The following is an 18,244-nucleotide window of genomic DNA, read 5'->3' as shown; positions in this document are numbered from 1 at the left end:
ACATCACCAAAAGCAACCCCAAAGCCTACCATCACCTATGTCAGGAAGCCTATCACCATGTCAACATCATCTAAGAAAACTAAGAATTAGGGGAATTTTGAGGTCTAAAATGGACCTCCTAAGAAAAATGTACATCCAAAATAAATTTTATAAGAACCAATAGGATTCAAGATGATGATGTCAACCATGGGGGATGATTCACCATTTTTGAAGTAAAAAATAGAACTACTTTGTCAACTCGTATTTTCAACTTGTCTCCCTAAGGTTTTACTCAAATTTTGAGTGGAAGTACTCATTGCATAAAAAAATCAATTCTGCATCCAAGAAGTACCCATGTTGCATACTTCCGATGGACCATGCTACACGAAAAATAAGAAATACATTAAAAAAACTGTGATTGCAATCACGCTTTTCATGTATTTCCCATTTTTTGTGTAGCAGTGTCCATCAAAAGTATGAAACATGGGTACTCCTTGGATGAGGAATAAAATTTTCATCCAACAAGTGGTGTCGCTCGAAATTTGAGTAAACCCATAGGGAGATAAGTTGAAAATACGAGTTGAAAAAATATTTTTTTCTTTTTTCCCTCTAAGATTTGATGATGTAATCTAATCTTATTTTATTATTTCCACTATTATTTTATAATTTCCTTAGGAGGCCTATTTTAGACCTCAAAATTCCCCTAATGGCACCTATAACCCTCCAATAGCAATGAAATGGCTTGCTACAGGATCCCCAAATAGTGCTACAGGGAACACTAGCAATGCTGCAAGAAAGGAAGAAGGAGCCACAAGAAGGGAAGTAGGCACAGAAATAAGGCAAGGAAGCAACAACACAGGTACAGGAGGGGACAACTTCTCCAAAGACATTTGAGGGAGATTTTCCAGAGTTGCAGGAGCCTAGCCCACAACCAAATATGAGCTCCTACTACAAGTTTATTGAGGGAGGCAGAGTGATACCACATAAATTTGCAATCCCTCTCTTCTTTGAACTTGAAAAAGAAAGAGGAAGGACACATCGATGGATGCAAATTGCTAAGTCAAAGAAAGTAGAATATGTGGACCATATGGAATAAAATGATCTGGATTTAAACAAGAACGTAACAGATTCCAGATATAACCATAAATATAGATATGCAATAGAAATAATGCTTCATTTCAATAATGTAAAATACTGAAAGATGCTTACAAACAGAAATGGAAATAAACCAGCTAGGGCAATGGTAGCTTATATCTGAGAAGAGATGTGGCGGCTACATGCCTCTGAATTATGTTACAATGTGGCTCGAAGGCCTATTTATTGTTGAGAAACAATGGAGAACCCTAAACATCCAAAATTTTAACCCTAGAAGACGAAATTCCAAACTCTGGGCCTCATTTGGGTAAATTGGTACATCAACTTCCCGAGGTCGTAACTTTTGCATACGATCTCTATTTGTCACGCACAATATCTTGTTAGAAATATCTATCTGAGAACTACAACTTTTGGCAGAGAAATATCGATCCATGGACCCATTTTGCTCCCAATTTTCCCAAAAAACATTGTTTAGGGCGTTAAAATGGCTCCGGAAGTTTAGGACTCGAAAAACTGCTAAAAATAGTAAACTGTGCCACAAATAAGGAAACTAAAAAACTAAAAGAGACAGTTGCAGGGGTCCAAGTGGAATAGGAGGGTGGCCACCAACATCCACCTGGATCATTTCTCTCCCCTTAGGAAGCAATGTTCGCCATTGCATTGAGTTCCTCCATCTGCTAAACTTGGTCCTTGGTGAGTTGTTCTGCAATCTCTGACGTGTCCAGTAACGGTGGGAAGCATGGTAGAGGGCGTTTCATATTGAACACTCGGTACAAGCGAAGGAATGGAGGAATGATGTGCTCCAAAGCATTTTTTCCTGCAGCCTTGGTACTGTTGTAAGGACCATGTCAGAGTGGTCTCTGCTTCTTATGGGCTCTTGTAAGGAGTTCTTTCTGCAGATGCAACTAGAATTTGTCGCCCACTTGAAACTTGCGTGGTACCTGATAGTACAATGGTGTCCCTGTGGGTGAAGAGAAGATGTTCCTATATGTTTTTATCATTGTATCCATCTATTGCTACTGCTACTGCATGGAGGAACCCTTCACGGGGATCATGGATGTGGTAATGATCTTCCCCTTACTTTGGGATTGAACCAAACAAAAAATTAATTTCCTAGTCTGGGAGATGAGCTTGCTGCATTTCTTAGTAGTGATCAAAGAGGTGGTGGTAGGTGGGGCTACCTCCGATATCCTGTATAATGAATTACCCAATGTAATAATAATAACGCGAGGCCTTGACTCATATAGAACATGTCGCCTCCATAAGTATGGTTGGCCTAATAGTACATCACAAACATCAAGAGGTGCAACATCACACAATACCTCATTTGTAAAGGGCTTGATGTTGTAGAGAAGGTGACACTGCTGGAAAACTCGGAGATATCGTCCTTGGTGAAGCCACCTGATACTGTACGGCTGCGAGTGTGGTGTAGTCGGTAGGCCCAACCACTTCACAACCTCTGCTGAAATGAGGTTCTTTTGGCTGCCACTATCGATAATGAACTGCAACGGCAAACCTTTCACCCACATCTGTGAGTGGAAAAGACGCCCCCCTCTTCTAGATCTTCAGGCTCATTCTTCTGGACCTTGGCAGTGGAAACAGTGGCGCTGGGCTCCGCGTCAATGATCTGCTTCCCTTTGCCATTCCCCTTGTCGGGTTCTGACTCAGGATCGAAACATGCATCTAATTCTGAAGCCTTCAACTCAGCCACCAGTGACTGCTTGGTCCGACACTCACTTGTGTTGTGAGTGGGGCTCTTATGGAACTCACACCACTTTCATGTGTCCTTCTTTAACTTCGTGGTGTTGTTATTTTATTATGGCTTTGACAGGTTGTCTTGAGTTTCCCCATCTTGGCTTTGTCCTTGGTTCTGTGATTTAGGGAAGCCTTTCCCTTGCTTCAAATTCGTAGATCCAATGTCTTGCTTCTTTTTTTTGAACTTCTGCTAAATTTTGACAGTGTATTGGTACGCTGTGCTGAGCAAGGAGATGTTTATGAACTCCATCTCTTCCTGGATGTATCTGTGTAGGAAGCCACGGTATTTGAGTACCAAATGTAGCTCAGAATCCTTGATACCCAACTATGTGTGAAGGGTACGAAAAATGTTTGTGAACTTTGACACATATTGGTCCCTTCCCTGCAGTAGCATGGTCCACTTTATGTATTTTTCCTCATAGATTTTGACAGGGTAGTACTGCTCCTTGATGGCATCCTGGAATCAATTCCAATTGGGTGCGGCTAAAAATAGTAAACCAGTAATTTCATCCTTCTGCTCGTAGTAGGTTTCCCACCAGTCCTTGATGTGGGGGGCTGCTTTGAGAAGAGCGAAAATAATCTTTTACCAATTGGAAAAATCATGAATAGAAAAATAACATTCTAGCATATTTAACCATTTATCTATGGCATCTGCATTTATTTGACCCTCGAATATGGGGGTTTCAAAATTAAATTGTACCTTAAAGTGTGTGGTGTTTCTAGAATAGTTTTTGGAAGTCGATGTGTCGCCTCTGGGTAGCTGCTAAAGGAGCTGTGCAAATTTGTCCATCATCACGTTCCTTTGTCGCTCAAGGGCTTCTCCGAGAAAGATTTTGATAGGACCTCCTGCTCCCTCATATTTCTTGTCCTCGGCCATGGGAGGCCGTCAGGATTTGCGAGGCTGGTCTTGTAAAGGTTCGACCAGTTCAAGCCCTAACTCCTTATATCCCGACCTCGTTGGGGACATGCAAAGAAAAAGGAAACTGCTCTGATACCACTGATCCTGATTTAAATAGGAATGCAACAGATTCCATATATAACCATAAATACAGATATGCAACGGAAATAATGCTTCATTTCATTAACGTAAAATACTGAAATATGCTTACAAATAGAAATGGAAATAAACCAGCTAGGGTGATGGTAGCTTATCTCTGAGAAGAGATGTGGCAGCTACATGCCTCTAAACTATGTTACAATGAGGCTCGAAGGCCTGTTTATTGTTGAGAAACAATGGAGAACCCTAAACATCCAAAAACCTAACCCTAGAAGATGAAACGCCAAATTGTGGGCCTCGTTTGGGTAAATTGGTACATCAACTTCCTGGGGTCGTAACTTTGGCATACAATCTTCGTTTCATGCGCAAAATATCTCGTTAGAAATATCTATCTGAGAACTACAACTTTGGGAAGAGAAACATTAGTCCATGGATCCATGTTGCTCCCAATTTTCACAGAAAATGTCATTTAGGGCCCCAAAACGGCTCTGAAAGTTCAGGACCCGAAAAAACTGCTAAAAATAGTAAATTGTGCCACAGATAAGGAAACTGAAAAACTGAAAGAGACAGTTGCGGGGGTCCAAGTGGGATAGGTGGGTGGCTACCAACTTCCACCTGGATTAGAATAACTTCTAGAGATGCACAGGGAGTTGAGTGAATTAAGAGATAGAGAGAGCACCATGAGAACACAGTTGCAGACAGAAAACACATGGATGAGGGGGGAAGTTGCAAGAAAAGGAGAGCCAATTAGACATCATTGAAAGCCTCTCCCTATAAGCACTTCAATGCAGGTTTCCATCCAAATCTTATGAACTATACCTCAAAGATCAATGGATGCAGTTTCAAATTAAGACATTGGCACAACAAGGGACCATGTCATTCCAAGATTATAGACAATTCATCGAGTTATGTGATAAGAGCACCCTTGAAGACAAGGCAAAATTATCTGAATTCTACCTACACAACCTTGCCTTGACATAATTGAATGTGTGGGACTCAAATGTGAATTTGCGGGACTTGCATCTGATGGCCCTTGCATCATGGATGAGTCATGAGGAGGCCAGGGCCGAGGGGGTGAAGAGAATAGTAGAAAAAGAGGAAATGGAACCCCTCTACATCAAAGAAGAACAAATACATTCCATGGATGTTATTAGTACCTTCAGTAGCTCCACGAAAAGGTACAAACAACCTTCGCGCAGCCCTAACCTGCGGTTTAGGTACTTTCGTGCTGCTAGTGGAGATTCCCAAACTAGTCTAAGTGCCTTACTTATCTTATTAGATAATCATATTTAGTACCGCGTAAATAGATATTCTTATTTGCATTCAGTTATCCAACATAATTATACACATTTGCACATCACATAAGCATTATAAAGGAAATTCATACATAATATGACAAGATGCATTAATCGGAACAAAGACATAGAATTTGCAGAATACTTCTCTTTATTGATATCTTCAAGTGACTACAAACTCTATCTACCCTGCGCACACAGTTGTAGGGGTCTGTGCACTTAGCTGCAGACTTCTACCCTAGGCCTCTGTGCACTCCGCTGTAGAGCCTCTACCTACGCTACAACCTGAAACTTAGACTTCTTACTTCAGAGCTATGACTCTCTTAGCAACTTCTTTACTACTTAGAGCTTACTTACTTAGCTCTTTTTATACAATCCCATGGTCTGCGGACCATGGGTAGATCTTTTACAGACGAATTTACTTTACAAAACTAAGGGCATACAACCCTTTATGACTCATGACACCTTCATGCTCTGCAACCACAAAATGCGGATCCTTTATAAGTTTATTACAAAATTTGACCCATGACATGGGCTTTTAGCCCCAAAAATGTCCTTTGGGGATCCCGTTCCCAATAGGCCCCCAACACAAACATCGTGACTCGCCCTAGAGTCACTTAGCAGGTGTGTAGATCTTTGCACGAGACCTTCTAGTTCAACTCAGATGACTGCAACCTCAGCTATGTATTGTGTGGTTGCCTGCTTCACGTCTTCCACCCTCTGCTCAATCACTACTCCTGAACTGTCGGCCTGGAGCTTTTACTGGGTCGCTTGCAAATTTGCAAGATTTCCTTCAATAGATCATGTTACTATGTAAGCCTCATCTAGCTAGGGTTTCAATCTGGCCTTCAACACTGCTTCCTTGTGTAGCATTGCAACCACTTGTTCCTTCAGCTGCTTGGCCTCCTGCAGCTTGGCTAGTCTTTTTGTCAGCATGACGGTTTTCACTGTGCCCTTAACCTCATCATAGCACTACTGTAGCTCATGCACTTCCATCTCTAGTCATTGCACATTGGGTCCTCCTGCAAGCTAGTCAGGACCTCAAATGATTGTTCAAACAATTGCATGTAGTCTGCTACTGCACTGTCCACCGCTGCTACTGCTTCTGTGACAGTGGTCACTCACTGCTCCTTGACTTCTGGCAAAGTTGAAGGTTGGACCTTCAACTGAAACTCTGTGATCTATAGGTTCAACTCCAACTGAACCTTCACCATCTCAATGCGAGTGTCGCGCACCCCTGTGTCCATCTTGTAAATGCGCACCTAGATTGGCTCCTCCTCAGGAATGGCCAACTTTGGGACCATTCAATAAGCCCTCTTGACGACTTGCATAATTCACTTGCTTTGATTGGTTGCCTCAATCTCAACGATGATGGCAAAATCTTGTTGTAGTGCCATTTGCTCATTGTTGATCCGTTGTTCACTAATCACCTGGAGGGCATGGTGCTCATGGGACCTCAGCTCTGCAATCACTCCATTATGCAAGAGGTGAGGCGCTTCACATGAGAGCGCTGCCAGATTCAACCCTATTGCCTTTATGGTGCTAATAGTGGGCCTATCAGCCCCATTCTCTGTGGTTGTTACTCCATCAGGTAGCACGATCATGCTGGAGGCCTTCGCGCGCAGTATCTCGGCAGCCTCTGAAGTGCCGACAACCAGGATAGTAGACATCATGCCAGTCTTCGACGTGCGGGTCTGCAATCTCTTGTAAACCTATCTGGATGACCCCCAAGATCATTTTTTTCTGCTACTCAAACTGTTGCAAGGCCTTTGTAGTGACATCCCTCACTGTTTCACCGATACCATGCAAATCTTTCTCTGTTAGTGTGATGGGGTCCAGTGATGCCTTGTAGCCTTTGATTTCTTCCTAGACCCTCCTTTCTACAACTCCCTTGGGCGCTTGATGCAGGCAGATGTCTCCTGGGGGTCCGCATCGTGTTGTTCGTCTGTCTCCACCTCTGTCTCAGTTGAAGGTTACCTCACGCCTTTGTGAGAGCCTCACTCTGTTCCACCTATCTGCTTTGCTATCTGCGTGGCCTTGCGCTCCGCCCGGGCCTTTCAGTCGCCTCCTTTTTCCTCTTTTCGGCGAGCTGTGTCATCTTAAGCTTGGCCGCCTTCTTCTTCCTCTGCGCGGCAGAATTGCTCCCTCTCACCACAAAGTCTATTGTAGCACGCCACTTTTCCAACCATTGATCGAGTACCATGTCAATTGTGGCATCCATTGCCAGATAAGGCAATTCATACCATTTCTGAGCATGGTCCTTCCACGCCCTAATGGAAATCAACTTTAAATTCTGCATAGCCCTACAGGTTGGCGTACACTATAGGCGACAATCACAGTTTGCGGTTGATGGCCATATAGATGTTCATCTCCTTCAAGATCTAGAAGATCTTGCTATCCTTGACTCGCTGCACATCCTTGGTTGTTCATAGCTAAGTGTACTTCCCTACTTCTGGGAGGTCTGGCACAACTGAAGGGAACTATCTGTCCTCTGGCAGCTCCCACGCTACCAGCACAATTGACAGCAAGATCCACACATAGTGGAATGTCTTGCTGAGCTCTTGTGCTTCACAATAGTTTTCCAGGAACTCACCATGAAGGTATTCCAACCAGTTGAATTGGACTCCTTCGAGGCACTGAGCTGCTAGAGCAATGACAGGCACTGACAAGTCATCGGAACGACACTTCCTCATTACTTTTCCTACTAATATCTGTGTGGCTAGCTTCACAGCAGGGTCGCAGATGTTGGATATAGCATATCCATGCAGCTTCTTCACTAGCTTAAAATTTTCCTTCATAGACTCTGCAAGAGCCTGTTCACCACCTTTTGCACCAAATACCATGGTTGTATTCTCTCCTGTGTAAGGGAGTCACATTATCTGGTGAATCAATCTATCCATGATGAGTATTGGCTCCTCTAGCCATAGACACCCATCATGCACCAAGCACAATAGCTTCTTGATGACCAATATTATCACTGGGGTGTAGTTGTAGTGTGACACCCAAAGTAGGTTGAGCAACCCTGCCTTTTCTACTCCTCGGAGCCACCTCCGCGGCTCTAATGCGGTCATTCCAGAGTTCGTATCAATGATTTGGAACATTAGCTGCTCGGTCACCAAGTGTGGGAACTTCTCGTGATCAACCAAGTCCCAGTCCTCAATTTTTAGCAGCAGCACCCATGCCAAGTGTGGTCCCTCGAAAACAATCTCATCCAACAGCAAAGGGGTTTGCAAGGGGGTATTTCTTTCATCGATGTCTTTCGGCACCTTGGTCTTGGGCTTGCATGGAGGGACATACTCTAGCAACCGAGTAACAAGGTATGCACCCTAGCCTTCAACCTCCTCTACTTCGACTCCCACATCCTCATCATCCATATAGATATCTCCAATGTCTTCCTCCTCCAGCTCCAAATTTATAGCTTTTCCCTTCTCTTGTGCGATGGGCTTCGATGGGTTTCTCCTTGGCGATGCGTGCAATGATATAACAAGCTTCTTACCCTTTTTTATCCTTCATGATCTCCTTGGTTGGGGTTGGCTTTGGTCTCGACGTCCTTGGCGATTTAGGGACTTCTGCTAATGCTTTGGCCACTACTGGAGTAGCTACTTCTGCCTCTATCTCCATTTTTGGTGTTAGAACCTTGCTTTACCTCAGGCTAAAGGGAGGCAATCCTAGGATAACCACAAACCAAGCTTAACGTGGTAGCTAGCCCTACCAGGTCAGGAGAGGGCTCTCTCCTTGGCAATATCAGTTGAGATGACTAAAATGAATATGGATTTAAGGCTAGGTATAGTAGCTCTAGGTTTTTTTGGATTTTTTTGGGTCAAAACAGCAAGATAAAGGATGATTTGGATTATGGCATCAATGTTAGTTTTTGCCGGAAAACCTAGGGCAACTTAAGTGCCATGTTCAGCCAAGTGAAGATTGTAAATGTGAGAAGTATAAGGGAGAAAGCCCGCTACCCTGTGGGCATCAAACAAATGATGGATCTGTAGCAACAACTTTAGATGAAAGAGAATAACGAGGTTGCTCAACAGAGCATCTAGCAACAGATGAATTCTACTAAAACTACCATTACAACTAATAGCAAAATCATCATGAAAGGAGCATCATTATGGATGAATTCCTAACATATCACTTATATAATGTTGAAACAAAGGAGAAAACATAATGTGTAAATGAATTATAGGAGAAAAAACATACTAAACATTTCAGCACCGTGATGAATCCCAGGCCTAAAGGGAAAAAACTGCTTTATTATGATATTCAATAGAACTTTACACAGTCCAAATGCTTCTTCCTATTGCAAAAATCGAACCTCTACATCTTCAAAACTAATTCTATTTATAATATTACAAAATTATTTTTATTTCCTCAACATAGGAAATAAAAAATAGAATAAAAAATAATAATAAAATCCTAACATAAAACAATATTATACCTATCAAAAAAAAATTAAATAAAATTCTTGTGAATTATGACAAATAGAGTTGTTTTGAAAACCAAAATTAGTGAATTTTGGTCAAGATCTATTTCCTTCAAGGGTGGAATTCCACAAAATCTGCCCTTTTACTACTGTTTCAATCTTTGACTGCTGATATTAAGCCCTGAAATCCTCAACCACTGTTGGATTTGTGCATTGCCTACAACTGGATCAACAGAATGTGAAGTAGGTTTGCCTCCTTCTATGTCAAAATGTTTTTCACTGCCCATCTTCAGAAAACACTTTATGCCACTGCATGCATTGGCCCACTTTGCGCACTAAATCTTCCTCTTCTTTAATTTGCAATACATCTACTTCTTCCACAAGTTTATTCTGTCTTCTCAAGATTATGCAACAAACAAGAGTGGATAGCTAATTTATCATCCTTGTTAACAAATTCATGTAGTGCAACATCTAGATCATTAACCGTAAGGATCTCCATCTTCAGATTACTTTCTGCAACAAGGGCCTCAATGTTTTGTTGGTCAAGTTCCTGTGATCGCGGGCATTTAGCATCTTGAATATTTTCATCCATGGATTGTTGCCTTCTTATGGCCTTTGAAAAGAGAAGAATTTCGTGTGGATTTTCAACCTTTTCAACAAATTTTTGACCAAATCTTTGAGGATTTATTAATGTGAGGCCTATATAATCTACCTTGATTCGAACTAGAGGAATCTTGAGTTTCGAACAACTAACTTTCTTTATTTCAGCCAATATAATCATATCTTTTACCACTTTATCTAGAAATTCTAGAACAAAATCTTGATCATTTGGATCCAAATCAAGTTCATCCTTCAATACAACCTCTTGATATTCGAAAGGTCTCACTGACTGCAAAGGGATTTTTTTCAGTCGATATTGGCTCCCCTTTATCTCCAGAAGAATCACATGCTTGGGCTTTGCTTCACCATCAATCAGGGATGTTGCAACTGAAGAGCCTGGCTGTGTTAAATTAAAACCCATTCCAAGAACTGTGGGTCAACCAATCATTTGTGTTCATGGCCCCAAATTACAATATCTATAAAAAGGCGGAAGGAACTGCTCATTAATGGAATTTTTTGGATTGGTTTTAACTTTTGACCCTGTTTTGATGAAGAGCTAAAATATTGAACCAATCTAACATCAGGCATCCTTCCTGAGGTTCAGGATGCATCCACTGAACAGCATGGGGTGTCTGGAACATGCCGTTAAGCCGCTCATCACATATATTTCCCATCCCATAAAGAGCAAGAGATGTAACATCCTTTCAGATAAGTATAGGATAAAGAGTAATCTGACCAACACCAGAGCCTCCAAGCACCATTTTTCCAAAATAGTTCACAAGATTACATGCAGAAAGGATGTCAATTACAGGAAGATTATCCACTTTTGCTGGATCATCATGGTTGCCATGAATGGTGAACACTGGTAAACCAACTGAAATTAGGATCTTCATAATTTATATGCCCAAATACGTTTGAAAAATGCATAGTCTAATCACCGACAACTTGCAACTGTACTGGCTGATCATTGAGGCAGTAATGCCGCAGGATTTCTATAGCTTTCACTAGAGTGGTCCTCTATGGCTTTTTTTCATGAAAACAATCACCACCAAGTAGCAAAAAAAAAAAATCTACATGTCGTTGCTCAGCTATCGAGCATATCTCTTCAAATGCATAAAATGAATCATGGCAACGAATTTCATCCTTTTCCATATAACCAAGATGGAAATCTATAGCAATAAGTATCCGCAATGTACTGCTATAATCATCCCTTTCACTCGCTGGACAAATCTAAACATTTCCAGCACCGCATATTTCACCACCATATGTAAGTGTTGCTCGAATACCATACACCTCTGTGATGCGATTATCAGTGTTGAAAGTAAAATTGGCTGACACATATGAGAATGGCACATGACCTATAGCTGCTACCACCCCAAACTCCTTATTTCGCATGACTGTTTAAACTGGAGCAGAGTAAGGCATATTTTATATGAAATGCTTGTTTTTATTTGACATTATGCCACCACCTATAAATATAGGAATATCCAATGGGCCTTGACAATTGAAAACTACTTTCAATGAACCTGCTAAAGGAAATAACAGAGGCTTTGCATCAAGGGTCCTCATAAGAGCATTTACTTCAACATTCGGAACCTAGCAAAAAAGGTGACACTCTCCATCCTCGAGCTTTATTCCAAAATCTCCTGAAAATTCCAACAGCACTTCACCAAAGAAGCAATGAGCATTATGCAAAAATATTCTCTAGCCACGAAAGCATAGGCTTCCATTTTTCTCTTGTGTTCCATTTATATCATCTGCAATTTGTTGTCTTTTCTCGAAAATAATCCATTTGGTACCAAATTGAACCATTACTTCCCCAATAATCATTTCTTCCATTCCCTATTCCAAAATAGAAATAACAATCCTCTCAAAAAGTTCCGAAAGCAGTGTAAGTAGATCCTTTATCCACCATTCTATGTTTGTTGTTTGCCTTAAACTGCCACTGATATCACTCCAAACATGGGAATGTATAGAATTTACTTTTCTCTGTTTAGGATCAAGAACTTCCATGCAAGCCATACGGGCTAGAGATTCAACACATCTACTAACAATTTGAACCTCATATGCCAAGGGAAGCAAACCTAAGCATTTCTGAAGAACAACCAAGGTATCCTCCCATTTTTGCAGAATAACCTGAGTAAGATAAAGATCAGTTCTTTCACAAAGGTTTCCTCTACCATATTCTTCAGTCATTTCTAAAAAACAATCTGCACATCTCAGGGCTACAACATTGAAGGGATCCATATATATTGTTAACCCATAACAAAATTTTGCCACAAACTCAAAGATTTCACTTTCTAATGTCAAAGTGACTCTGATGTATCAGATAAGCTCCATTTTAGATAACCACTTTTTGATACCAGCGGATACATAGATTATCATTAGATTCAATGATAAATAATAATTTCTCCACCTTATGGATCTTGTAGCTGCAATTCTCCACATGAACAGTGATACTCATAGGGAGAACTGTCGCTTCACACCTTTCACCCACAATATCACCGTCAACAATGTACAATGCCCTCTTTCAATCAAAGCAGAGAAATGAACGCGCTATATGTTGAGATGAAGATTAGAAGCATGGTAAAAAGCCTTCAAATGCTATGTTCTCTCCTTCTCCATCAAAATCCAGCCACTAACATCTCCTAGCTTCCTCTGGATATTTCAATACCTGAACTGCTGCACAGGAGGGTCTTTGAGTCAATTACTCATTTGATCATATCTTTTGATTTGGGAGTCGGTTTTTGGAGTGTAATATACCGTTGGAAAGCTCTTTCTGAGCTACTCCTAATGAACAGACTTATGATAAGTTTTTTTTTTTGCTGAATATCATGTGAAAAACATATAACCAAACCAAACATAGTAAGAGCTCATGTTGATCCCTGGTGACACGCTATGAAGACTGACTCTAACATTGGCTCCATTGGGGATGGCAGCTCCTTGGAGGTGTCAAGAACACCGCAGACCAAGTGCCTCATCCATTGGGAAATACGGTCAAATGTTTGCAAACTCAAAACAACTCATACCAATCCAAACATACACATACTGCAACCTGTACATAACAAATATCAGAAACTGAAATGTTGCCTTTGGCAGCTTAGTTATTTACAAATCTACCCTACTTTGTTGTAAAACCAATAGATCAAGTGATATTGTAATGCCAGACTAACCAGTCAAGTAATTGTGACAAAGATGCGGTTGTTTGATAGTGTTTGAACCAGAACATAGTTGGAAATCCTACCAGCAACATATACCCATAGTACCTCTGGCTCTGTAACAGGCAACTTGGTTTTCCTTTCAACTTAAAAATATATTCCATATATGCAGCTATAGGATCATAGAAACCAGATTCTATTTGCTGCCCAGCTCATTAACATATGCTCTTGGTTGGAGATTGTCACATCCTCGCTGTAAATCATAACATCCTTCAATCAAACCATCCAAGGGCAGCCTTATCTTTTCTTCTTTGGGAGGAGGGAGAGTTTCCAAGAATTGTTTAGGGTCTTGGAATTCATGTGATTTAATTTGAACATCCAATAATTCAATTTCATTTTCCAATCTTTCAACCACTAAGCCAAGAAAACAATATTTATTCTCAGGTGTGAGTCGGCTGGATTTCAAGCTAAGAAACAATGATGTTAAAAAACTCTGATCCATTTGAAATTTTGCTATCTCATCCATTAAAATCAATAACAATTCACTAGATAACGAATTTTCCACATACCCTGTCATCGGTGATTACCATCAACGTTCTGAAAACTGGATTCTTTGGCAGTGAAGTCGAAGCTTAGGATCTTGAACATTGGAGTCATCAGGTAGATGATTTCAGCCTTCATATGTGTCTGACTGCTGTCCACCATCAACAATCAGATCTGCAACTTGAATGATCTTTCCCGGAGAAGATCTGTCACCTCTTCCCCAGTGGAGTCGCCACTATGTTAGAGCCTAGATTGACCTCAGGCTAAAGGGAGGCAATCCTAGGATAACCACAGACCAATCTTAACCTGGTAGCTAGCCCTACCAGGTCGGGAGAGGGCTCTCTCCTTGTCAATCTTAGTTGAGATGACTGAAATGAATATGGATTTAAGGCTAGGTATAGTAGCTCTAGGTTTTTTTGGATTTGTTTGGGTCGAAATAGCAAGAGAAAGGATGATTTGGATTATGGCATCAATGTTAGTTTTTGCCGGAAAAGCTGGGGAAAATTAAGTGCCATGTTCAGCCAAGTGAAGATTTTAAATGTGAGAAGTATAAGGGAGAAAGCCCGCTTCCCTGTAGGCATCAAACAAAGGATGGATTTGCAGCAACGACTTTAGATGAAAGAGAATAATGAGGTTTCTCAACAGAGCATCTAAAAACAGATGAATTTTACTAAAAATACCATTACAACTAATAGCAAAATCATCATGAAAGGAGCATCATTATGGATGAATTCCTAACATATCACTTAGATAATGTTGAAACAAAGGAGAAAACCATAATGTGTAAATGAATTATAGGAGAAAAAACATACTGAACATTTAAGCACCGCGATGAATCCCAGGCCTAAAGGGAAAAAACTGCTTTATTATGATATTCAATAGAACTTTACACAGTCCAAATGCTTCTTCCTATTGCAAAAATCGAACCTCTACATCTTCAAAACTAATTCTATTTATAATATTACAAAATTATTTTTATTTCCTCAACATAGGAAATAAAAAATAGAATAAAAATTAATAATAAAATCCTAACATAAAACAATATTATAACTATAAAACAAAATTAAATAAAACTCTCGTGAACTATGGCAAATAGAGTTGTTTAGAAAACCAAAATTAGTGAATTTTGGTCAAGATTTGTTTCCTTCAAGGGTGGAATTCCACAAAATCTTCCCTTTTACTGTTGTTTCAATCTTTGACTGCTCATATTAAGCCCTGAAATCCTCAACCACTACTGGATTTGTGCATTGCCTACAACTGGATCAACAGAATGTGAAGTAGGTTTGCCTCCTTCTGTGTTAGAATGCTTTTCACTTCCCATCTTCAGAAAACACTTTACGCTCCTGCATGCATTGGCCCACTTTGTGGACTAAATCCTCCTCTTCTTTAATTTGCAATACATCTACTTCTTCCACAAGTTTATTCCATGTCTCCTCAAGATTATGCTGCAAACAAGAGTGGACAGCCAATTTATCATCCTTGTTAAAAAATTCATGTAGCGCAACATCTAGATCATTAACCAGAAGGATCTCCATCTTCAGATTACTTTCTGCAACAAGGGCCTCAATGATTTTCTAGTTAAGTTCCTCTTGTCACATGTGTTCAACATCTTGAATATTTTTATCCATGGATTGCTGCCTTCTTGTGGCCTTTGAAAAGAGAAGAATGTCATGTGGATTTGCAACCTTTTCAAAAAAAAATTGACCAAATCTTTGAGGATTTATTCATGTGAAGCCTGTATAGTCTACCTTGATTCGAACTAAAGGAATCTTGAGTTATGAATGACTAAATTTCTTTCTTTTAGCCAGTATAATCATATCTTTACCACTCTATTTAGAAATTCTAGAACATCATCTTGATCATTTGCATCTAAATCAGGTTCATCCTTCAATACGACCTCGTGATATTTGAAAGGTCTCGCTCACTGCAAAGGGATTTTTGTCAGCCGATATTGGCTTCCCTTTATCTCCAAAAGAAGCACATGCTTGGGCTTTACTTCACCATCAATTAGGGATGTTGCAACTAAAGAGCTTGGTTGTGTTAAATGAAAACCCATTCCAGGAAATATGGGTCAACCAAGCATTCGTGTTCATGCCCCCAAATTACAAGATCTAAAAAACACAGAAGGAACTGCTCATTAATGGCATTTTTTGGATTGGTTTTGACCCTGTTTTGATGAAGAACTAAAATATTGAACCAATCTGACATCAGGCATCCTTCTTGAGGTTCAGGCCGCATCCACTGAACAGCATGGGGTGTCTGGAACATGCGGTTAAGCTGCTCATCACGTATATTTTCCCATCCCATAAAGAGCAACAGATGTAACATTATTTCGGATAAGTATAGGATAAAGAGTAATATGACCAACCCCAGAGCCTCCAAGCACCATTTTTCCAAAATAGTTCACAATATTACATGCAGAAAGGATGTCAATTTCAGGAAGATTATCCACTCCTGTTGGATCATCATGATTGCCATGAATAGTGAACACTGGTAAACCAACATTGGAATTAGGATCTTTTTAATTTACATGCCCAAATACGTTTGCAAAATTCACAGTCTAATCACTGACAACTTGCAACTGTACTGGCTGATCATTGAGGCAGTAACACTGTAGAATTTCTATAGTTTTCACTAGAGTGGTCCTCGATGGCTTGTTTTCATGAAAACGATCACCACCAAGTAGCAAAAAAAAAAATCTACCTATCGCTGCTCAGATATCAAGCATATCCCTTCAAATGCATAAAATGAATCATGGCGACGAATTTCATCCTTTTCCATATAACCAAGATGGAAATCTGTAGCAACAAGTATCCACATTGTACTACTATAATCATCCCTTTCACTCATTGGACAGATCTAAACATTTCTAGCACCGCGTATTTCACCACCATCTGTAAGTGTTGCTTGAATGCCATACACCTTTGTGATGTGATTATCAGTGTTGAAAGTAAAATTGGCTGACACATATGAGAATGGCACATGACCTATAGCTGATACCGCCCCAAACTCCTTGTTTCACATGACTGTTTCAGCCGCAACAGAGTAAGGCATATTTGATATGAAATGATTGTTTTTCTTTGACATTATGCCACCACCTACAAATACAGGAATATCCAATGGGCCTTGACAATTGAAAACTGCTTTCAATGAACTTGCTAAAGGAAACAATAGAGGCTTTGCATCAAGGGTCCTCATAAGAGCATTGACTTCAACATTCGGAACCTGGCACAAAAGGTGATACTCTCCATCCTCGGGATTTATTCCAAAATCTCCTGAAACTTCCAACGACACTTCACCAAAGAAGCAATGAGCATTATGCAAAAATATTCTCTGGCCACGAAAGCATAGGCTTCCATTTTTCTCTTGTGTTCCATTTATATCATCTGCAATTTGCTGTCTTTTCTTGAAAATAATCCATTTGGTACCAAATTGAACTATTACTTCCCCAATAATAATTTCTTCCATTCCCTATTCCTGAATAGAAATAACAATCCTCTCAAAAGGCTCTGAAAGCAGTGCAAGTAGATCCTTTATCCACCATTCTATGTTTGTTGTTTGCCTTAAACTGCCACTGATATCACTCCAAACATGGGAATGTACAGACTTTACTTTTCTCTGTTTAGGATCAAGAACTTCCATGCAAGCCATACAGGCTAGAGATTCAGCACATCTACTGACAATTTGAACCTCATATGCCAAGGGAACCAAACCTAAGCATTTCTGAAGAACAACCAAGGTATCCTCCCAGTTTTGCAGAACAACCTGAGTAAGATAAAGATCAGCTCTTTCACAAAGGTTTCCTCTGCCATATTCTTCAATCATTTCTAAAAACCTTGCTGCACATCTCAGGGCTACAACATTGAAGGGATCCATATATATTGGTGACCCATAGCAAAATTTTGCCACAAACTCAAAGATTTCACTTTCTAAAGTCAAAGTGATCTCCGATGTATCAGATAAGCTCCATTTTAAGTAACCACTTTTTGATACCAGCGGATACATAGATTATCATCAGATTCAACGATCAATAATAATTTCTCTACCTTATGGAGCTTGTAGCTATGATTCTCCACATGAACAGTGATACTTATAGGGAGACCTGTCGCTTCACACCTTTCACCCAGAATATCACTGTCAACAATGTCTAGTGTCCTCTTTCAATCAAAGTAGAGAAACGAACTCGCTATATGTTGAGATGAAGATTAGCAGCACAATAAAAAGCCTTCAAATGCTATGTTCTCTCCTTCTCCATCACAATCCAGCCACTGACATCTCCTAGCTTCCTCTAGATATTTCAATACCTGAACTGCTGCACGAGAGGGTCTTTGAGTCAATTACTCATTCGGTCATATCTTTTGATTCGAGAGCTGGTTTTTGGAGTGTAATATACCGTTGG

General features: G+C 40.2%; 1 protein-coding gene and 2 pseudogenes across 1 annotated transcript; all 3 read right to left on the bottom strand.

Annotated features, from left to right (window-relative positions):
* Positions 1 to 9,820: 9,820 nt before the first annotated feature.
* Positions 9,821 to 12,340, bottom strand: LOC149251326 (double-strand break repair protein MRE11 pseudogene; annotated as a pseudogene).
* A 2,815-nt stretch (positions 12,341 to 15,155) lies between these two features.
* LOC149251325 (double-strand break repair protein MRE11 pseudogene) lies at positions 15,156 to 16,695 on the bottom strand (annotated as a pseudogene).
* A 621-nt stretch (positions 16,696 to 17,316) lies between these two features.
* LOC149251324 (BTB/POZ domain-containing protein At5g48130-like) lies at positions 17,317 to 17,850 on the bottom strand. Its single transcript, XM_089453853.1, has one exon. The coding sequence runs from the start codon at positions 17,848 to 17,850 to the stop codon at positions 17,317 to 17,319; it is 534 nt and encodes a 177-aa protein (XP_089309979.1).
* Between the last annotated feature and the right edge of the window lie 394 nt (positions 17,851 to 18,244).

This window comes from Pinus tabuliformis, chromosome 7 (genome assembly GCF_031772625.1).
Source record: "Pinus tabuliformis cultivar Carrire ecotype Pingquan chromosome 7, CPIR1, whole genome shotgun sequence".
Lineage (NCBI taxonomy): Eukaryota > Viridiplantae > Streptophyta > Pinopsida > Pinales > Pinaceae > Pinus > Pinus tabuliformis.
The sequence above is the reverse complement of the archived record's forward strand: the minus strand, read 5'-3'. Positions and strand labels throughout refer to the sequence as shown.

Bases quoted from the DNA above. Each gene is read 5' to 3' on its own strand.
- LOC149251324 (XM_089453853.1), bottom strand. From the start codon at position 17,850: ATGTATCCGCTGGTATCAAAAAGTGGTTACTTAAAATGGAGCTTATCT.